The 23,462-nt window shown below is 28.9% G+C and overlaps 3 protein-coding genes across 7 annotated transcripts; 2 read left to right on the forward strand and 1 right to left on the reverse strand.

Moving 5' to 3' along the window:
- Positions 1–153: 153 nt before the first annotated feature.
- LOC145190104 (oxidoreductase NAD-binding domain-containing protein 1-like) lies at positions 154–8,580 on the forward strand. Of its 3 annotated transcripts, XM_090090102.1 has the most exons (8): positions 154–281; positions 586–658; positions 912–1,015; positions 1,223–1,364; positions 1,488–1,718; positions 1,910–2,006; positions 2,855–2,950; positions 8,186–8,580. In XM_090090102.1, the coding sequence occupies exons 1-8, from the start codon at positions 262–264 to the stop codon at positions 8,356–8,358; spliced, it is 936 nt and encodes a 311-aa protein (XP_089946228.1). In that variant the 5' UTR covers positions 154–261; the 3' UTR covers positions 8,359–8,580. The 3 variants fall into 3 exon arrangements, with proteins under 3 accessions (XP_089946228.1, XP_089946229.1, XP_089946227.1); XM_090090103.1 differs by lacking the exon at positions 2,855–2,950; XM_090090101.1 differs by lacking the exons at positions 2,855–2,950; positions 8,186–8,580 and adding an exon at positions 6,921–7,676.
- Positions 8,581–9,159: 579 nt separating this feature from the next.
- On the forward strand, positions 9,160–16,698 carry LOC145190113 (uncharacterized). 3 transcript variants are annotated; one of them, XM_090090105.1, is made up of 5 exons: positions 9,160–9,353; positions 9,439–9,466; positions 9,862–10,005; positions 15,960–16,208; positions 16,554–16,698. In XM_090090105.1, the coding sequence occupies exons 1-5, from the start codon at positions 9,351–9,353 to the stop codon at positions 16,652–16,654; spliced, it is 525 nt and encodes a 174-aa protein (XP_089946231.1). In that variant the 5' UTR covers positions 9,160–9,350; the 3' UTR covers positions 16,655–16,698. The 3 variants fall into 3 exon arrangements, with proteins under 3 accessions (XP_089946231.1, XP_089946232.1, XP_089946233.1); XM_090090106.1 differs by lacking the exons at positions 15,960–16,208; positions 16,554–16,698 and adding an exon at positions 12,969–13,182; XM_090090107.1 differs by lacking the exons at positions 15,960–16,208; positions 16,554–16,698 and adding an exon at positions 10,450–10,603.
- A 93-nt stretch (positions 16,699–16,791) lies between these two features.
- Positions 16,792–22,398, reverse strand: LOC145190083 (TBC domain-containing protein kinase-like protein). Its single transcript, XM_090090099.1, has 4 exons — positions 22,236–22,398; positions 21,165–21,317; positions 20,705–20,931; positions 16,792–19,711 (listed from the first exon to the last, which is right to left on the reverse strand). Exons 3-4 carry the CDS (start codon positions 20,712–20,714, stop codon positions 17,040–17,042), a joined length of 2,682 nt encoding a protein of 893 aa, XP_089946225.1. The 5' UTR covers positions 20,715–20,931; positions 21,165–21,317; positions 22,236–22,398; the 3' UTR covers positions 16,792–17,039.
- Between the last annotated feature and the right edge of the window lie 1,064 nt (positions 22,399–23,462).

A 23,462-nucleotide genomic window follows, 5' to 3' on the forward strand; every position in this document is an offset into this window, starting at 1 on the left:
CTAAAAATTACTAATAACTTTGGATAATGTGTTTGTAATTTTGTAATTATGTAAATTATGCAATTTATTTTACAGAGTGTTAATACTTCTATATTTAACTACTATAATTTTTTTAAAAAAACTCTATTCAATACATTTTGCAAGTTTTTATTTTAATTCCTATGTAAAATTATTATTTTATAACCTAAGAAAATGAATGAATAGTTCTTTATGAGAAGACCAGCATGACAAATACTCATTAAAAAAACTGTGTTGAACATTATGATACAGTGGTTTCCTCAGTAAGTTGTCTATCCCTCAGTAATTTGGCTATATAAGTAAAATGCTTATGACTTTTTTGGAGTTTTTGAATCTGAGTTATGTTAGAAGTTAAAAGAAAAAGTATAAAATGTATCTGTTAATCTGCTGATAAACAGAAGCTTTTTTGTTTCATTCAATTTTTTTGTATTTTGCTGTTACTGATGTTAAACTATTTATTGAGTAAACTGATGTAAATTTTCAAATGTAAAAGAAATGCATCAGATTTTCAATTACTGAAACAAGATTTAATTTTTATAAACTCTTTTTTTTTATTTATTACTCCAGTAGAGTGAATTTGGCAAATGTTGTTCGAAAAATCCATATGGAAAGAACTAAACATTCAGTTCGAAATCCTCAGGTTATTACATTATGATTCTTATTTTCACTCTTTAGTAAATCATTTACTAAGTTTTTAATTGATCATTTGGTAAATCTTTTCCATGGATTGTTTAAGTGAAGTTTTTTTCTAATTTAATGTGCATAATGTTGATGTTAAATGTCAATGTTGAGTTCCAGCTTAATTTTATCTTGTAAAATTGAACAAGAGAAAAAATTGTTTCTAAAGTATCATCATCATGTTTCTAAAGTACATCTTTTTTTTTAAATCTTAGACTTCAAAAGGTATTGTTGAACATATAAGTGATCTCTCACCCACCATCAAATTGTTAAAAGTCCGAATTGAGAATAAAATGTTTGATTTTAAGCCTGGCCAATGGTATGTGTACAGTCAACGTCTTCTTGCTTAAAATTAGTTTGAAATACTGAGCGATTAAAAGTGTTTTTAACAACGTTTATATTTAAAAATTGGGCAAATTTGTTTACTGTTTATAGTAATTAAATTAGCATGTTATTCTTGTTTTAATTTTGGAAATAAAATGTAAAATTTTTATATCAAAATTAGTCATATAATTTCTTATTTCAGGGTTGATTTTCATATACCAGGTGTTGATGTGGTGGGTGGATACTCCATATGTTCTTCTCCTCAGTTACTGAAACATGACAGTATGTTACATCTTGCTGTTAAATATAGTGCACATGCACCTGCTCATTGGGTGCATACCAAGGTGAATTATTACCAAATTCTTTTCTGAGGATTATGCTAATGCACCATTACTTAATTTATTTAAAACAACTGTTTTTATTGGATATTATACTTTGACAATTAAATTTTTCCTCTATTCTAACAGTGTAAATTTGGTGATGAAGTTTCACTTGCTGTTGGTGGTGACCTTTTGTACACAAGAAACTGTTATAATTCTAAAGATAACATATTGTTGATAGCTGGAGGCGTTGGGATAAATCCTCTTTTTTCAATATTCAATGGCATTCACTTAAACAGATCTGTTTGTAATGAAGCATTTGCAAGTAAAACTCATTTGCTATACTCAGTGGTATCTGAAGATGAGCTGATTTTCAAAGTGAGTTGCTTTCTATAGTTTTACATATTTTTGTGTGTATTTTGCTTTTTAATTCTTTTATTTATTTATTTATTTATTTATTTATTTATACTTTATTTTATATATTACTATACTTTATTTTATAAATATATAAAAAAAGTTTTGTGTAGTTTTTTTTTTGAATTCTGATTTGCTAAGTTTCATTATTCCAGGATGAGATAGACACAATAGTTTGCAGAGATACTTCTATGAAAGTTAATTACTTTGTCAGTAAGCATGTGAATGATAAGAAGATGGAAAAAATACAGTGTAAGCTTTTCTATTAATCTTTTTTACATCTAAGTTTTAACTTTTATTGCAATAATTTTCAGTTTGATTTTTGTGCACAAAAAGAATACCTCTGTGTATAATTAGAAGTATGAGAAAGAAATGCTTTTTGGTTTGATTTTTTCATAACTTGTTTGTCATGAAGTAGAAATAAACACCTATTAAAGAATATAAAAAAAACAATATCAGGAATTTTTTAAGAATCTTTCTTTTCGATTAAATTCCTTTTCCAATATTTGTTGAATACTTCCCCCATATTACTCATATTGATATATTACAACATTCTGCAAATAAAGTTATAAAATTTATCAATCTCAAAAGTTGTTTTATTAATAAGTAGTTTTTACACTTACTTATGAATCAATAACAACAGTTATTCATTAAACATCAAATATAAATCCCAAATATAAAGTTTGTAAGTTTTGCATAACAAGCACTGTTCTATATATATATATATATATATATATCTATATATGTATATATACATATATATATATATATATATATATATATATCATGCTTGTATAAGAGTGCACAATATTTTGCATAAATAAGCAATATTAGGCAATATATAAATGTAAAATGAAGAAACAACAACTATTATGGTACTTAAAGTTTCATGACTGATGATTGGCATTAGCCATGAAACTTTCAGTACCATACGTAGTTGTTTCTTCATTTTACTTTTATATATGTGTGTGTGTGTGTGTGTGTCTGTGTGTGCGTGTGCATATGTATGTATATCTAAAATTTATTCAGTTGCTCTCACTAAATGATCATTTTCATTGTAAGAAACTAAAACAATTTTTTCATGCTTTCATCTCTGTTAGATAATACTGTGCATTCTGCGTCATTGTCTTCATTTGGAGATTCTGCCACTAGAAATGCATCTTTGATCTCTTTACTCATTATGTTGTTTACCATGTGTAAGGAATTAAATGTTATTTATTGAATCTTATTTATCAGAAATTTAAAACTTTTTATTGATGTTGGTTGCAATTGACAGGTTATTAATAATCAAAAGCAGTATAGGTAATAATAATTTCCCATTGAATGTGCTATAAGGCTTTGAATCAAGCAGCGTGAATGTCTCTTAGCAGAAGCAAACAAAAGATAACTTTTTAGAATTAAAGAATAAATTTTTTAAATTTGTCAGTAACTAAGTTATTGCCATACTTGCTTTATTTTCTAAGTAGTTAGCTGTACATGTAGCTCTCAGAAGTAAAACTTAGAAAAATTATCTAGAGGAAAAACTTACTTATTTTACATAAAGGATTGGTGATCTCACATTTCAATACTTTACATACAAAATATAATTTAACTATTTTTATTTAATTTTTTTTCCCTCAAATTTATTTAAGGTTATAATTGATAAGTTCTTTTGTTGATAAAATTAATTCCCCAACCCCTTAAAAAGAAATAAAGTTATTTAAATAAATAACAAAAATAAATAAAAAATTTGTTGCTTGTTGAAGTTTTCAAAAGCTTAAATGTACTACATTTTTGAAAAACTTTTTCATTTTTTTACTAATTTTTATATTAATTTTAATTTTTTGTGCCTCCATGTTATTTTTTACTCTAACTATTTCTAAATTGTTATAAAAGTGATTTTTGAATTGTTTATTGTTAAAAATGTAACTCTGAAAAGTATGTTGAAGTACTTATAAGTATGTAAAATAAATTCTATTAGTTAATTGTTTTAAAATGAGCAAATGATCATGGATTTTTCATCAAGAAGGAGCAACTGTTCATACTTCAAAGTACGCCAAAGGAGGGTTCATAGAAAATAATATCAAAACAATAACTTGGCATTTGTAGTCACCTGTTCTCAACCCAATCTATCATTTATTCATCTCATACTTTTGTTGAAATTTATCTTCACCAAAAATTGATAAAATTTATCTTTTATATTTTTTAAGTAAAATTAATATAAAAATATTATCAAATCAGAGAGCTGGAGTTACTTTAAATGTTCAAATAGTTGTTTAAAAAACCCCGTGTCTCATCGCCACTTAAAGTTCTTACAATAAACCAATAAATCAATGAAGCTCTAAATACCTTTTTAAAAAAACAAGTCTTGAAGATTGCTGGCTCCAGTTTTATCTTTGTATAATGTCTCTGAAGCATTTTTTTGCATAGCTAAGTTTTATACTGTTAAGGTGCTTTTTAATATTTCTTTTAGATGAATGTACTTAATGGAAACACTTTGTGAAAACATTCATGTCGTTTAGATCTGAAAAAAAAAATTTTTTTCCCAAATTAGATTTTGATTAGTTAAATGGACCATAGCAGATCTTTAAAAATTACTTGTTGAGGTTTTTTAGTGGATGCTTGTATAAAAGTGTTTTTTTTTTTTTTACAACAGGTGGTGGAGATAAATATAAGCCTTCTCTATTTGTCATTAAAGACAGTTATGCTGGGAGGTCAAAATGGCTATAATGATGATCATGAGTTATTGAATTAAAATTATGCTGTAAAATAAATTGGATAGGTTATTTCCTCAGAAACATGTTTAATAAGACTTTATAATGTATCCAAGAATAGCTTCTTTATTGATGAAACGTAGGGTTTTAATTTATATGACAGATAAAGTGCATGATCATTATCAGTGGTTGAGGCATTAAGTGTAGCTATATGTGCATTTCTGAAGTTCCTTTTTTTTTATTAAACTTAGCCAATTGGAATGTTGTACAAACCACTTTTAACAGGAATACATGCAAAAGCCAACTCTAAATTTGGCATTTTACATTTTAGAATGTTAGAATGAATTTTTATTTAATAACTGATGAATGAGTTTTTATGCCAAGTTTTACAAATTATACTTTTAACTGATTCATCAATTACAACTTACTACCTAGCAATATATAAAAAGAGAGGTTTTTGTAAAAGGAGTTCTTGTGTTTGTCAGACCTGTTCCATTCGAATGAAATTGCAATAGAACTACTAGACGTTTGTGCTAAGATTTTTTTTATGCCTATGAAAATCAATCTCTTTGTTATAGCTGTAATATACCCAGATTTTGCAAAGTCCTTTGTTATAAAGGCCAAATTTAAAAAAAAGAAATCTTTGTTTCTTTTTTAAATCGGTTTGTAAGCAGCATTACAGATTTTAAATTTCATATACACACATTTCAAAGTCAAATACACTTGATAAGCTCTCAGTAACTTACCTCACAACTACCAACAAATCAAATTGTTTCACTTGGAAACCAAGAGTTGAATATCTAGCACCTGCAATGCTTTCAAAACCTTTGATTGTTGCTTATCCTAAAGCCTCCAAAATGCTTTAAGATCTCCTTTGTCACTTTGCTACACTTCATTAGCTAGAGATTGATATCTTTAATCTTATAAATGAAGTAGCAAGTTTGCTTTTATTGATTTTTTTTAGATCCAAGGCAGTGAGTCATGTAACGGTAGCACCAAATTTTTTTATATGCTAATTAAACAGATTATATTGTAAGACTTCAAACTTTATATTTGGGCTTTATATTAGACGTCTATTATATTAGATGTTTTTGCAAGCGCAGAGAGATCTTTCAGTCAGACTGATGATAAATTGGATAATTTTTGTAATGTTTTCACAGATTTCTGTAAAAAAACAGTATGAGTAATGAAATCCTAAGCAATTGAAGTTATTACAAAAATATGAAGAAAAAATTATTTTCACAAATGTTAAGGATTTGATTTAAAAAAAAACAAACAAACTGCAATGCCGTAGATTTCCCTAATTCCGAACAGTCCTTAATTCCAAACAGCTTTAGTTCACTTATTGTTACATCTTTTATTTTTGTGGGATTTTTAAAAGGAAAACTGATTAATAAATTGGAAGGCTAGGGTAATGAGAATATGAAAAAATATTTTCAAAATATATATTGATAGCATTAAATTTTTTAATTGCAAGCGAAACACTTTTTAAAACCCTTAAAAACCAACAATGTAAAAACCGACTTTAAAAAAAAAGACAATTTAAATTGCGTACTGTTCGATGTAGAATTTGATGATGATTATTTATCTGAAAAAAAAGTCAAAAATTAGCAATACTTCGTAAGATATCTTAAAAACAGTACCTTTTGCATAATTAAAACATTTCCCAAATTCCGAACAGATTTTGAAATGCACTTTTTTATGCAAAAATTAGCGTTTTAATGTGCAAGTAATTAACCGCAACATTTAACAATAGTATTTTAACGACATAAACTTAGAAACTTATAAACGCTTTTAACCTTTTTATTGAATTTCTAAACGTCTTGTTTATCTTAGCGTTTGTTAATAAAAAAAGTATTTGATAAATGGGGAAGCATTCGCTAAGGCTGCAACCAACCTGATACTAATAACTCAGATTTCTTCTGGTTAACTGACAGAAACAGGCAGTGACTGTGAAGGTTTTTTTTTTAATTGATTACAAAAAAAAATTAATGAAGACAGGATCTAATATATAGCACACTCTGCACCAACACAATGTTATACCCTTACATTAAAATAAAAGGAATTTTAAATTTTACAAATCTTTTTACCAAACTCTAATCTATAGTTCTACGCTAGTATAAATTTATTTACTTTTTAAAATTGAATGCCATTTTTTGGGATTTGATATGTACGTTCGGAATTAGGAATGTACTTTAGTTTTTAAATTTAAAAATTACTTTAGTTTTTAAAATTAGCAATATTTTTATAATAAATATACTTGTTGCCTAATATGGTTTGGTTCAGTTTTGGTTCCAGTTTATTTATTTTAAAAAATTTATATGAAATTAAAAAAGCAAGCGGAGTTATTCAACTTTAAGTACGATTTTGTTCGGAATTAGGGAAATCTACGGTATACAGTAGCGTGCAAAAGTAACCGGACGAGCGCATAACTTGAGATAACTTTTGAATGAAAAGTGCAATTTCTTTTAAGCTTTCACTGGAATGTTGAGTTGGTCAAAAGAACAATGGTCGAAAGTACTTTTTAGCGATGAATCTAAGTTTATGTTATTTGGATCTGATGGTATAAGATATGTTCATCGACCAAAAGGCCTTAGAAATGATCTTAAATACCAGCTACCAACACTAAAGCACGGAGGTGGAAACGTTATGTTTTGGGGTTGTTTTAATAGAGATTGTGTCGATCCTATCCGTTTGATTGATGGCATAATGGACAAAAATATGTACAAAGATATCATTAAGGATGTTATGCTACCACATGCTAAAGACAAAATGCCTTGAGGATGGATATTTCAGTAGGACAATGACCCAAAGCACACTTCAACCCTTGTGAAAGAATTTCTCAAAACCAAAAAAATTCGATTAATGGAATGGCCTTTGCAAAGTCCTGACCTTAATCCTATTGAATAACTATGGGAACACCTCGATCGACAAATTTCAGGTCGAAAACCAACAAGTAAACATGGTTTATTTAAAATTCTGAAACAAGAATGGGAAAAAACTGACAATAGTGTGATTATGAAGCTGGTGGACTCCTTGTCGCTAGGGACAGGCGAAAAACACGAAAACACGGAAATTACGGTGTTTTTCGCACTTTTACTGTGTTTTTCGCCTGTCCTAACTTGTCGCTGTCAAGCAGTAATCAATCCCAAGGGTTTCCCGACGAAGTATAAAAGAAATTTACATTAAATTACAACATTTTTAATTAAAAAAATGTTTAAAAAAAAAATCTACTTCAAGTATTTTTTTATATCCGGATACTTTTTTTGCACGCGCATATTTCAATAAAATAAACTTTTAAGATTAGATTGCTCCGATTTAGTAAAAAACTCATTTGTTTTTAGAATTATAATCAATTTTTTGACATTCCAGTGAAAATTTGAAAGAAATTGCACTTTTCATTCAAAAGTTATCTCAAGTTATGCGCTCGTCTGGTTACTTTTGCACGCTGCTGTAATTACCAATAGAATTTCTTTTTGAAATGAAAAGATATTCCTTCCTCATTTGTAATTCCAAAACGCTAATTTCCATTTTTACATTAATTTACATTCGCTGAAACAATAATAAATCACCTTCCGCTCTTACCACCCTTCCGTTCCCTTCCCTTCTCTCCTTTCTCTCCCCCTCTCCCCCCCCCCCCAACTCCCAGCCTTTTTACCTTTAATGAAATCGGGAGAAAATTAGTAAAAAATGGATATTTTTTTTACTAAATAAATCTTATGCATTTTTACTCAATAGATCGACGAATTAATGAAAGTGATGTGCGCACAGCAATATCAGATATGCCTTGTAATAAAAGCGATGTAGTGTCATACTTGTGTGGTCCTCAGGGCATGATGGACTCAATGAGAAACGTCTTAACACAGCTTGGGCTGCAAAACAAAAATATTCGATACGAGTCGTGGTGGTAGTTAATGAATCATGCTCTTTTATTTACAGCTGAGAGGAGAGATCCATTTAGAAGCTGCGGAAAATTGGTGCTAATAATAAAAAATATTCAGTTTTTAATTGATATATTTCCAAATTACAATTTTCTAATGTTTAATATGACGTTTGCTTTAATGTAACGTTTTGATAAATATTTTTTAAACTTGTTAATGTAAATGTGCAATATGAAGCATATTTTATTTAAAGTCGTTTTTTTTTTTTTTTTTTTTTTTCTTGGCTGGTGTGGCATTTAATATGAACTTAAACAAAATTACATAACGTGGATTTTATGCTGAAATCTTTATATTTTCTTGTTAACTACAAAAGTTTGTTAGAGGTTCATAAAGGATTCTTATTTTAAAATGTTTGTATAAAGATTCCATCTTTATTTAACGTAGATAAATTATTTAGGACTAGCTGATATGTTATCAAGATTAATATTCTTCGTAATTTTTTCTTCATAACATTAGACGACGCTTATTTTATCAATACATGAGGACTTGCACGAGAAGGTTACGCCACTCATAAATACCTTTTTAAATAAAATATAAATATGTATCCATCTGTCGAAGTATTTGAGCCGTGATTGGTTGAACCATAATTTGTTACCTTCTATTTCGGTTTGGAAACTGCGTAATAATATAAAGCAGTTTCGTGGTTGTTCATATAATTAGCTTGCAGTTGAATTATTGAAAAGCTGTTCAAAATGACTTCTTATAGACAAAAAAAAAGAAAATGTAAAAATCAAATATTAATTAAAGTAATCGCATTCCACTTAACAAATCCTTCATGGGACGAAAATCTATTTCTTTGAAAAAGGCGACGAGAATTTCTTTTATTTCATTTTCCATTGGGAAATACATAAATCATTTATAATTTATTTCTCGACGCATATAAATTTTAATACAAAAAAGAAGATGGAATTGAAAGAATATTTTTAAGAGGAAGAGGAAATAAGTTTCATTTTACAGAGGATATGGTAAAGTCAATCCTTAAACTTCTAATAGTAACAAATTTGTAGAAATACATTTTTTTTTTTTGTTTGTTTTTTCTTCTTTTTATAGGATAAACTTTCAGAAGAGCAGATAAGAGGTATTTTTTACTTTTTCAAAGTTTTTGTATTTTACGTTTGAATTTTTTAAATATGTAGGAGGAACTCGTTGAATTTCAACTTTGAATGTTGGAATTCTCAATCGTAGCATTAGTATAATTTCCATTTCCTGTTTATAAAAAACATTTGGAGCGCATTCTTTAATAAAAAAAAGTATCAAAGCATTTTGGACTTGACATGTTTTTAACAGAAATGTTTGTTCTCTTATGAACGAGGTTTCCGATCTTGACCTTAATAGAAATGCAGATTATCTTTAAGCTCGGTGCTTTCTAAGTCTTAAAACTCTATATTTACTTTAGTTTATATTTTTATCAAATGTTTTTTATGTGAACTATTTTAAATATTTGTTGTTGCAATTATCAAAAAACATATTTAGAGTTCAGAGATGCGTTTACAGCATTTGACAAAGATAACAACGGTTTTATAACATCCTCAGAGCTCGTCACAGTCTTACGTTCGCTTGGTTTAAACCCAACTGAAAAAGAAATCTGCAAAATTATCAACGAAGTGGATTTCGATGGTAAGATGTAGAACGTATTATTTTTATTTTAACAAAAATGTTAACGAGCAATGACTTCCTACGGAATAATGGATTTAAAAATAAAAAAAAAGAAGCGTGTAATGAATTCTCTCAAGCTTTTTTTGAATAACGTCATCAGCCCTTAAATGTTAAATTATTACTTCTACATAACAATGGGAACGCTAAGATGATGTATTGGATTTTCACCAAGAATAAAAGCAGGTTTCAAACAGGTTTCACCGAATTAATTCTTTTCAATCTCGAGTCCCTTAATTACCGCATGACGTACTTTGTGAAACTTTCATGAATCAAAAACTTTCATAATGATTGCGGCATAGTATTGCAATTTAATGTTGAAAAAAAACAACTTCATTTAGGAGGTTTGTTTTTGTACTAACGAATTTAAAAAAGCAAAAAAATATTACTGCAAAGGAATTTTTTTAGGTTTAGGCGAATGAAATACGAACAAAATGTCGTAAAGATGGGAATCTGTAAACAATAACCGTAAAACTCATTTTTAAACAACTAAGAAGCGAATAAGAGGAGGTCCATAAAACTATCAAAAAATAAACTATTTATGGTAAGGTTTGTAAAGGAAGGCTATGGTCTAGTTGATAAGAAATATCTTTTCTATTTCGGTATCAATTTTAGATGATAATTTAGTCAAAAATTTTCTTATTTCTGAAGTTTGTTTATTTTTTTATCTACTCACATACAAAGATGCAATTTTTATTGATGTATTTCATACACCAAGTGGTTACTAGTATTATATAACAGAAATCTTTGTGTAAATTCAACAAACTCCACTGTAATTGAGGTATAAAGACCAATTAGAAAATATTAAAAAGGGATTACAATTTTTTTTGGTAACAAAGGAAATTTTTTTGCCGCTTTTGAAGCTTTTTTTTTCAACGAACTTCTAAAACAATCTTTAACTCCGTTAATAAAGTGTTAACGGCGGCCGATAAAATAAATTATAAATAAATATATTTACTATTTTATTTTGCTACAATTATTTTATTTGAATGATACATTTATTATTTAACTTTGCTGATATTTTTATTTTACTATTTTACTATGTTTATTATTTTTTTTTACTATTACTTTTTTATTTTAATAATTTACTTATTATTTTACTTTGCTTTTATTTTTTATTTAAATAATGTATTTATAACTTACTTTGCTGTTATTTGTCAGTTGCAAATTGGGTTGAAAAATCTTAGCAGTAAAAAATAAATAACAATATGTAAATTTTTAAAAATCTACTTAAATATAAAAAATGCACAAATCGTTGCATATTAATCGCTGACAATCGTTGCACATTAATCGCTGACAATCGATGCATATTAATCGCTGATAATCGATGCGTATCAATCGCTGACAATCAATGCATATTAATCGTTGATCACAATAAAAACACGAATCACAAACAAAAAACTAACCAATAAAACGATGTAAATAATTAAGCTTTGAGTTTTCTTATTTTTCCACGGTGTTTAAAGGTAAATTCCCGAGGTTTTGTCCTAATACTATTGAAAAAACAGATGTTGTAACGGAGAAAATCGTTTCAGAGGCAGTTTCTAAGTTGATCAATAATGTTTAGTGCAGGAATTAAAATGATTTCCGGAAATTTATCATCCGATCAAAACGTTTTTCAGAATTTGGAATAATGTTGAATACTGGGCTGACAACTAAGTAATTTCGGTTTTATAGTATGAAACAAACTCATGTATTTCAATTTAAATAGTTTTCTTTAATCAATTATACATTTTCCATTTTGTTCAATGACCTTTAGCCATCTTTCTTGCAACTTCATGATTCCACGCTTGTAGAACTTCTGGTCCTTATCAAAAAAAATTGAACCACGTGATTTTAGATCATCATCATCTGTAAACAATTTAGCATTCAAAAAATTCTGCAAACTTTGAAATGAATTGTAATCAGATGGTGCCAGATTAGGGCTCTATAGAGGATGTGGCATCACTTCCCAACCAAACTCCAACAATTTTCCACGGGTTGCTAAAGATGTGCGAGGTCTTGCATTATCATGGTGGAACACTATTCCTTTCTGATTTGCTAATTCCGGCCGTTTTTCCTTGTTTGATTCATTCAGATTTATCAGTTGTTGGCAGTAAACCTCAGAATTGATTGTTTGGTTCCTCGGAAGCAGCTCAAAATATACAAGGCAATTTTTTTTAATAAATACTACCATTCTCTATAGAGTTGACCAAAACGTGTTTTGTTTCTGATGTGAAAGAATTTCGATGATAAATATCTTTTCTCTACAGAATCTTCAAAACTCCTGGAATTTTCAATCACAGAGAGACGGAAAAGGAGACCTATTTTTGGTTTGTTTCAAAGTCAACATTTTCCAAAACGAAACAATTGAAACATTAACAAAACACTATAATAAAACATTTTCATTATGAAACACTCTAAATACTAAATTAAATAACAAGTATTACATTAAATACTACAATAAATATAAAAAATATTATGTAGAAAATATTATGTTTATATTATTACATTAAATATTACAATAAATATAAAAAATATTATGTAGAAAATATTATGTTTATATTATTACATTAAGTATTACAATAAATATAAAAAATATTATGTAGAAAATATTATGTTTATATTATTATATTAAATATTACAATAAATATAAAAAATATTATGTAGAAAATATTATGTTTATATTATTACATTAAATATTACAATAAATATAAAAAATATTATGTAGAAAATATTATGTTTATATTATTACATTAAATGTTAAGTTAAATATTTTTTTAAATGTTGTGCTAAATAATTTATTTAGCATTATAATAAATATTTTTTTAGATATATTTAGTGTTAAAATAAATATTTTTAAAAGTATGTTAAGTATTGTAATAAATATTTTATTAAATATATCTTAATATCTTAAATAATATATTAAATACCATATCAAATATTAGTCGCATGTATACAGTACACAGTAAAAGAAATTATGACTTATTCGATACGAAATCTGATACGACATCCAATACGACATCTAATACGACATCTGATGCAGCTTGTTAACACACTGACAGAACTGAGAATTTAGAGATATTTGATCTGAGGAAAGCTAATTTTAAAATTAAATTATTTAGAATTTAATAAACTTTTAAAATATCTGTTACAGCAAATCTTTTGTAATTTTTTTACTGAAGAAATGAATTCCAAAATCTATATCAAACATTGAATTAAAAAGTTGAATTTTACCGCAGCAAAACTTTCATTTGAATAGTTTGATAACAACATGTATTATCGCTTTAAACTCATCAGCTCTATTTTCATACTACGATTGAATTTAAGTTTCGCATGCCGTTGTTTTAGCAGCTCCAAGCTTTTGTTACTTTAGAAAAATTACATTCCTCGAATCTATTTGTAGGTTGTTTAAAAAGATGAATTATTCCAAATACAAACTGGAGGTATCGAAACATCCTAATATTTTATTTTGAAGGTTGTTTAACAAGATTTTATTTATTATTATATTAAAATGTGATTTTATACATTTTTAGTTATGGTAGAGAATCAGATACTAAATAACATTTTAATTGATTTGAAAATAAAACTATAAAATTATAAAAATTTGCAATTTGATTAATTTCTTCTAAATTTGATAAAGCAACAAAACAAAATTATAAAAAAAAATTAAAAAAAAAAATTATGATCAATAATAATAATAACCAATTTCAATTACATTTGAAGACTAGATAGGAAGACCACAGTTGTCCACTTTTACTACATTTGAGAAAAATGGAATTTTGTGTTTGAAGACTTTAGTAGCCTTTGATTTTAAATATTTCAAATTGAAAACTTTTTTTTTTGTAAAAATTGATTCAACCTCTGATAGTTGTAATTCTTGAGCTTCTGAACCACAATATATGTTTATTTTATTCATCTATAACCAAGAAAACCAAAAAATGTGGTTTGAGAAGTTTTGTGAATTTCAAAAACATGTTACTTGTCAAATTGATGACGTTGTATGGCTCTGGTTAGGTACGTGATGTCTGTCTCTTGTCTGCTGGTGTTTCTGCTTGAAACTTTTGATTCACGTAAGGCATGTCTCCTCAAACTAGAAACGACACTGTGATGCTTTTAAATTGCTCTATTTTATGAACTAGATTGTATAAGAATCGCAATACATATCGGTTTTTGTTTTATCCAGAATCACAAAAAAGCTTGATTTGTTTTACTTCATGATGCAGCTAGTTTGTAAAATAATCATAGAAGATTACAACACACATCATCCAACCCTTTCTCGTTCACAGTTTCACCGTAGCAATACAAATAAACTTTTTGGGATAAAAAAACATTGCATTGCAGTTTAAGAAGTAGAATAATAGCTGTTGTTAACATCCCTACGCTGAGTGGTTAACATCGTTGTGTTGAAATGTTTTTGGAAATCAAAGCAAATTGCCTCACAGTCGTTGGAGCATTGCACTTCTAATTGCGCGGATCTTTTCCTCTGATGGAACACTTCAGCTTTCCTCTGGTCAAACTCAAGAGAAACCTTTAATTCATTCTTCTGGCTTAAAAATGTGTTTTTGTACAATCAGACTCAGCAGGTAGGCCTACTTGACAATCTACTCATTCCATTTTTTTCTTTATTTTTTCACAGAGTGAGCAAGTATCTTTCCTTGGATATTCAAACGAAACATTAAACTTTTTGATTCAGATGTTTTTCCTTAAAATAATATACATTTTAGAAATGTTCAAGATCTCTTTAAGACAAAATCTGTTCGCATAATGTGAGAAACGATCTCTGAATGATTAGATATCTTGAATAATCAAATCAACATCTACAGCAGAAAAAGCATTTGGCCTGTTTTTATGATGACCTCACATGTTCTTACATGGCCAACCTAAGGATGAAAGATATTTTTAAAAAAGAAATTTGTTATTTTCTCAAGTGTAAATGCAATATTTAAATTTTTGATGGGTAAGGTTTTTTTGGTCTGTAACAGTGATAATTATCATTGGTTTCTGATTCTCCTGGCACAATTTTTTGTCACCTCGTATCAATGATATATTATATATACTAGATGTCTAACTTGTGGGATTTTATTGGTCGAAACGTGAAACCGCTTTTTTTGTTTACAAATTGAATCCGCCATTTGTAAAAAGGGCAAAAGCCATATCTGACGTGCGAAATAAAAATACATGTTTTTACACGAGTTAGAAATGGCTTCTACGGCTTTACTTTTCGGATCGAAGTTAGACATCTAGTATATATAATATATCATTGCCTCGTATATAGATGCTAATCAGTTGACTAACACAAGACTCATCATTTTAAACAATATTCATGTGATATTTATAATAATGATGGTGAAAATCTGCTTTTGCTGAATTTTCCTTTCTGCTCCGGCAACAACGAAATGGCTGAACAAAAATAAAAGAGGAAAGATCTGCATCCTTTCATAATTCGTTTTTAACTAATTGAAATGGCAAATCGTTCTTGCTTAAAAATGTTGCCAGCTGGTTATGTGACTTATCTTAAGATTTTAATTGGTTTGTACATTAGCAGCTTGGACAGATCTGACTTTATTCCCTGTAAGCATTGGACGATGGTTTCTATTCAAACGTAGCTTATTTTTATGCACATCGATAGTCTCTAACAACGGTGCTTTTACACTTTTATATTGTCAAAAGAAATAGGTAAGCACTAGTACATGAAAGGGACGCAAACACGAAAAGTTGCGATACTGGACAACTGACGTTTTTCCCCAGTGTGGTCTTGATTTGCGTTTTTTTTTTTTTTTTTTTTTAATGAAACTTAAACATAATTTATTTTTTACAAATAATTTGCAAGTATAATCAACTTTTGGTTACAAAAAAATTCTTTAAAAGTTTTTTACTTGTTGGGGAAAAATTGTTGTGCTTGTATCTCAGGCCTGCTGCCATATTTTTTTACAAAGGAAATGGCAAGATAGATTTCAGCGAATTTGTTACCCTGATGACATCCCAAGGTGATCAGATGGCGTGGAGCGATGATGATTTGGTAGAGGCATTTCGAACTTTCGATACTGAAGACGAGGGTTTTATTTCTGCGATAGAACTTTTCTACGTTCTTAATAGACTTGATGATAATAATGTCACTTCCAAAGACATTGAGGATCTGGTGAGAGCCAAGAATTTAAACACAAATAGAAAAATTGATTTCAATGGTACGTTTTTTATTTATTTTTGTTTTATTTTTCTTTTATGATTATTGAAGGGTTAAAATTGTGATTGAAGCTTTTGAAAGAAAAAAAGACAACCAATATTAGTCATACACATTCTATAAAAGTCATACACATTCTATATCTCTCAAACAAATTGAACAAATGTTTATTTACCCCAGGGGAATAATTGTCACGTGATAGTGTGACTGTATTTTAATGGTAGACTTTAGTGAAAGCATAATGTTAATTAACGAGTAGAACATTCATTCAATAGAAACTGAAGAAACAAAATACAGAATAACGAAAATAATTCCATTTTGACTCATTCTCTATTGCAATTTCTTTTAGAATTCAAGAGGTTGGCTCGACCTGAAATCAACCTACCTAAAGAAGCTATTATGAACAAAGATCACGTGCAAAACTTCCTCGACTTAATATGGTTTAAATAATTTAAACACGAATTTTAAATCACCAACTGAAATATTCAGTGAAATATCTCTTTTATTTGAGACTGAGTAATGAGCCACTGTCCAATTTAATATCTCTTTTAAACCTTAAAGGACTTTATTCTCTTAACAACTTTTGGTTTTCTTTTTTTGGCAACAATTTATCAAACCTTCCCGCAGACTATCAATTTGAGCAGCAATAACATATCATCGGTTTAACATACCCACTTAAAAATTAAGAAAACTACTCAAGTTGATTTATTTTATAAATTGAAAGAAATATATCATATCTAAAAATTATTTACAGAAATTTTTTCTTACATTTTTCATACTCGCTTCAATTTAAAGTATATTTTAATTTAATTTAATATGTTCATAGTTAAAAAAATTATACAGCCGTGAAATAACCTAAGCTTTTTAAAGTGCTAGCAGAGCCATCCATAACACAAACACGTTTAAAACCACGGGAAACAAGCATTTGACCAAAAATAATTGGTTGGGGCCCTTTAGGACCCAAAATAAGAATCATACAGCCTTTATTTGCTTCAACAACAACTGTAGCAGGTGACGAAATCCATTGGTTATTATCGCTGATCGCAGTTTTGAACGGTACATTTACACTGTTGGGTAGATGACCACTAGAAAAGTCTTCCTCCGTGCGAAGATCGACTACCAATACTTTCTTTTTTTGATTGTGTTCCGGCGAATTGGAACTGTTGGCCGGTTTTAATTTTTTTCTTGGGTCAACTTTCTCTTTTGAAAGCGTTGATAAACAACCTTGCTGAGATACTAATGAGGATATTCTTACCAGATCACGAGATGATATTCGCAAACAAGTTTCTGCCTTAAGTTGCGCCAAAGGTATAAACTCCTTTTCCGGTAAATTCATAAACTGATCCTCTGCAGGTGCTCTAAGACGGTTCATGGGATTGTCATGTTTTCTGAGGCCAGCACTAGGTGGGGTATAGTTAAATAGTTTTATAGAATCTTTTACACAGCGCTCTATATCAATACTAGGCATATCAGAGAACATAAGAATACACTCATTAAAGCCAAATGATAGAAGCTGATCTTTAAATTGCATGAGAATCGATACTCCAATACATAGTGGTAGCATTGAGTTCCCAAGAAGAAGGGTATCCCATAAATGGTAAATCTTTTGTAGAGGAAAGACATGAGAAAACATCGTTAAAAACCAAGGAATAGCATATAGTTCTGGAACAAAACCAATTTCACTGAGATGATTGAATAAGTAAGGTTCGTGAAAAGCAATAAACTGAGAAAAAACTGCCAAATATTCCTGAATTACATGAGAATTGTCTTTTAGAAAAAAATTATACAGGTATTTAGAAATGAAAGCTGTCAAACATGAATAAGCAAGCGCTTCGTTGTTAAAGTTAAGCGCTATAAAGGGCGCACATAACGAATCTAATCCTTGCCAATAAACAAGCTTTTCTTGAGACACCACCCACGCTTTAAGTATTCGCTTAAATTTAGCATGAGCTGTTGGGGAAGCAAGAAGATGACTGTACTGATGACATCGTGGAATATCAACTTCAATTTGTCTGTCTGTCGAGGTGAAAGACTCTTTGTCTATTCTATCATACATGTTAAATATATCGCCAGTGATATTCAGTAAAACTGCCCAAACTTTAGCTCGAACAAAAGGAGGTATATCTATTTTTGCTTCTTTGATCAACCTTTCCCTAGAATGAGGATAACCTTTTAAAAGCCTCTCAAACAAAATAATTCGATGAAATTGGTATTCAACATTTTTCTCCTTAATTATTAAGGGTAATTTAGCTGTTTCTGAAGTGTCAGTAAGATAGAGGTCATCTTCTATAACTAATGGATAATATGCTGTTGGATTTATATGTGATAGACGATGTCTAAGCTGATGAAGACTGACAGATATAGTTTTACCATCAAAAAGTAAAGCCTGATCATTTTCTACTCCAAAATCTTCACCACTATTTAGAACTACAGTAGGAAGCACCAGTATAGGGGGTTTTGATTTTATAAGTTCTTGCTTTTTAAGTTCATTGAAAACATCTCCTCCAGCAAGACACCAAAAATGGTAAACTTCTGTAATAGGTCGGCTAGCTAAATGATCTTCTTCATCAGCCTTAGCTTCCAGTATCATTTTATTAAAGTCAAGCATTTGAAGATTGGCTGAACGATATATTTCAGGAAATTGATCGCTAATATGAGTTACATGAGCTTCAGAATCATGTATCGACTTTACAAACTCATGAGAAAACAAACTGTATACTGAAGGTCGAGATAAAGGATCAATTGTCAAACACAAATTTATAAAGGAAACAAAATCTTTATCTGCGCTGGCAATTTTTATACTTGCTTCACTTACTTTTACAATTTCTTTTAAGCCTGACACACTTTCTTTTAACAAATGTAGGTTAATAAGAAATCTAGCAATTTTAGATGGTGAATCTCTTATGTTGCCCCATAATTTATCCTCCAAAAAACAGTTGAGCAATACTAATCCAAGTGACCAAACATCTGCGCTTGGATTTGAAGGCCCATACAATGAATTATAGCCTGTGCCAGCAGCAACAACTTCGGGACTCATATATAAAATATCTCCAATAGGAAACAGAACACTCTCACCAAAAGCTGTCATATGATAAAGACCAAAACTAGAAAGCTTGACCTTATTCTCGTAGTTTAGTAATATATTGCTAGGAGACAAGTTTCTATGCACATAACCATGGAAGTGTAATACATCTAATCCAATCATGATATCATTAGCTAATTTCTGAATATCATAAACATTTGCAAACCTATTGATTGTTAGAGCAAGGTTTTGTTGGTAGTGTTCAGAAATAATAACGATACGTTCATGTTTACCACGCACAATGTCAATGTACTGACAAAGATAAGGGTGCAACAGTAACTTAAGCTCTTGAAACCTACCATAGATTCTAATAGAGTTTGGAGTAATGGGTAATCCATTTGTACCACATGCATCAGAGGGATGAGCTGAAGCAAGAAATGTGCACAAACCAATCTCTGCTTTTCCAAGATTTTTCATGTTTTCATCTGAAGAAAGCAATAAAATTGAAAATAATTAACTTTTATAAGGGGACTTTGTATAGATAACATTCACTAGCAACTTTACATTTTACTATTAATATAAACTTATGTAGTCTTTACATACACTTTTATGAATAAAATTATCATTTGAAACTTTAAAAAAGAATATGAAGGATTAATTGCTCTTTTGTTTCTCATGTAATACAATAAAAATATCTTAGACATAATTTGACACTTTTATAAATATAATAATAAATACAGTTTTAAAAGACAAGCCTTTCTATTCTAAGAATAAAATTTTAAAAACTAATATAAAAAAAAAAATAATAAAGAGTTGCTCATATATAAGAGTTACAGTGTTTATATAAATACACATAAGCATATACTTATATGTATACATACATGCAACACACACAAACACACAATACACACACATAACACAAACACAATATGCAACACACACAACATGATCCACAGGTTATGCTTGTTACAGAATTTACAATGAACAACCTTTCTTTTTTTTTTTTAACAAAATAAATAAAATTTGTTTTCATTTAGATAAACATCTGATGAAAACTTTACTTTGAAATTTCTTCATTATTTTCAGTCATACTTAACTTCATTTTCTTTGCACTTGAGCGTGTTGTAAAACCTGGAGAGGTTGAAACAACCTTTTTCTGTCTAATGTGCTTTTTTATTTTTTGTTTTTTATTTTTTTGACAAGTATTAAGAACATTTTCATTGTCACTGTTTACTGACTTTTTCCAAATAACCAATTCATTTGACTTTGCAGGCGTATGCTGTAGTTGCTTATCCCAATCAGAAATCCTATTTTTCCAAACAGCCTTACTTGAATAAAAATCCCAAATATTTTGGCATGGTGAATGATTAAACCGTATTGAATATGCTTTGCAAGTAAATTGAACCTGCTCTGTAGAAATTTGATCACCTATGTAAGTAATAACATTTTTAAAAAGTTTTTCACAAAGTGCACTATACCGTGCTGCATGCCTCCTCCACAACTGTCTTAACGGATAAGGCGCAACTATGCAGGCTGAATTCCAATCTTGAAAAACTATTTTGAGTTCAATAAACTCAGCATATGCTTTTAAAACGGCTTTCTGAAAACCTTTTGGCCAAGTATCCAGGAGTTTAATATGAGAAAAGGCAGGTAAAGAAAGATCATCAATTAGTTCATCCAGTGCTTCTTGATTTACAACTCGATTCTGTAAATGTAAAATATTTAGATCAAGTAAAACAATTATTTACACACTTAAACATCAATATTTAAATAATTGCATGTTTATATTTCAAAAGTAAGCAAAAGTAAGCAAAAGTAGTCTTTTCTTTGGTAGTAGATAATTACAATTATAAGAAATTCTTCACTTTAACTTTCCATTTTCAAATACCTCCTCCCTCAAAACTAATTGCATAACTGACTACAATTGTGATAAAATACCTTGACAAGAAAGTCTTCCATCTATAAAACAACTTTTTCAAAAGAAGTAACAGCAGGAAAAAGTGAATTTTACACTTCAGCAAAATTTGGTACGTTGAAGATTGTATTGTTATAGGAATTTTACCAACTTGAGTTTTTGTTTTTTTATCATATCTGAAAAAATAATTGATTGTATATGTGCATTTGCAAATATAAATATTCACACACACATACACACACACACTGTGGGGTGCAAAACAAAGCCACAGTATATTTAAAAAAAAAAAACACACACACAAAAATATCCCCACCTTATCTATTTAACATAGGTAATATAAGGCAATTATGATGATATTGTATAGAATATTAAAAAGTAAGAACTGTAAAATATTTTTAAAGGATCAGTTTTTAGCAGTTTTATTTGACCAATCAATTGCTTTTTATGACCTCTGCACATTTCAAACGCATACTATTTACTACTCTTTATAATAAGGCAACTAGAAATCCATTCCAGCTGTTGAGAATAACTTGCAACAATTTGTCCTTATTTGCTAATCTATGATTTTTGTCCAGTTTTCTGTCCAATATGAACCAAAGGTCTTCTATTGGATTTAAATTAGGATACTGGGCTGGTTAAGGCATAACTGGTATCATTTTGGACTCTAAGTGTCTTTTATTTAACCATGTTGTATGCTTGGGATCATTACCCTATTGAAACATATACTCACCATTGTGAAAAAGATCTTCTATAATAAGTCTAATTTGATTAAGATGCTGTGATATATATATATATATATATATATATATGTGTGTGTGTGTGTGTGTGTGTGTGTGTGTGTGTGTGTGTGTGTGTGTGTGTGTGTGTGTGTGTGTGTATGTGTGTGTATATATATTTATATACATATATGCTGACTAGCAAACAAGTCAGCAATTCAACTGATGCTTTTATTCTACAATGTATTGTCCACTTTTAGATATTTGTAAGGTAAAAATCTAATTAAAAAAATCATCTTATGACAAATGATTTTATAATCTTTTTCACAGCTTTAAAAATGTAGTACTCTTCTTTTTTAGAAGTTTTAGATTCTTTACCTGAGACAACAGACCTTTCAGCTTTAACAGTGTAATGATATTTCTTTACCAACCAAATTGAGTTTCAGTGTTTAAAACTCTTCACGATATTTATGTGAGTCTCTCTTTGGTCAGCAACTTCGATAATTCTTATGATTTCTATGTCAGTCAGCTGTTTTCTAAAATATTAAATGTGGCCAATTTTACAGGTTTTTTAAAATATGTTGATGATATAAATGTTAGATCATATATGAAGATCCCTTCTTTTTTCTGTTTTATTGCCTGCTATACCAATGTTATTTGTTCAACTTGAATATCTACTTTTACTTAGAAATTTAAAAAAATTTTAGCTTGGCTTTTTTTTTGTACCTCACTGAATATATATATATATATATATATATATATATATATATATATATATATATATATATTAAAAATATCTCTTAAAGCTTATAATTTTTCAGGAAGTATTTAATATAAAGAAAAATTTTAAAATGTTTCCAATATTTAAAAAGAGAAAGAGAATTTATGAACCTGAAAGATTCATTAAACAATTTTTTGCCTTTCTGATATGAACTGATGTTAAAGGAAGATGATAATTGCTAACTTTTTTCAAATAAGATAAACCAGTTTTTATATACTATGAACTTGTTTTCAAATAATTTGAACTTGTTTTTAAATTTCTATTGTGGGTGAATATCACTAAGTGTGACACCTGTAAACAAGCTGTTTGCTAAAATAAATCTAAGCAATTATGAAAACATGCTTGATGTTTAACAAACTGAGCTACATTTTTTAACAAAATATCAATCTAAATGTCTTTTTGTGCTTATATTTCTACATTCTAAGGGGAAGTCTTTTGAGAAATTGTATGACTGTTGAGAATATCTTAACATATAGGGTAACATACAAAGTTGATGTTAACAGTCCAAACTGCATCAAACATATATACATCTTTATAGATTTTAAACTAATTTATAAGTTCAAACTCCTTTGGTGCTTAAAATGTTTAAATGTTTCCTATACTTTTCTGAACCTATTTATTCACTTAACATGTGATCACTTCCGCTTCCACTTCCACCATTTGAGTAGGGAGCCTGAGTTTGAGAAACATTATTAAATTGCATCAAGGTGTCTAAAGAAACAAAATCAAGCATTCTTTGATGAGTTGCAGCCAAGTTAAGTGGTGGGGCACATCCATTTTCCATTGCTTCTTTCCACCGCAATGCACATAAACACCAGCAATTA

Source organism: Hydra viridissima, unplaced genomic scaffold (assembly GCF_058129835.1).
Source record: "Hydra viridissima isolate aposymbiotic clone 2 unplaced genomic scaffold, HvirCarnegie_v1 scaffold_6, whole genome shotgun sequence".
Classification (NCBI taxonomy): Eukaryota; Metazoa; Cnidaria; class Hydrozoa; order Anthoathecata; family Hydridae; genus Hydra; species Hydra viridissima.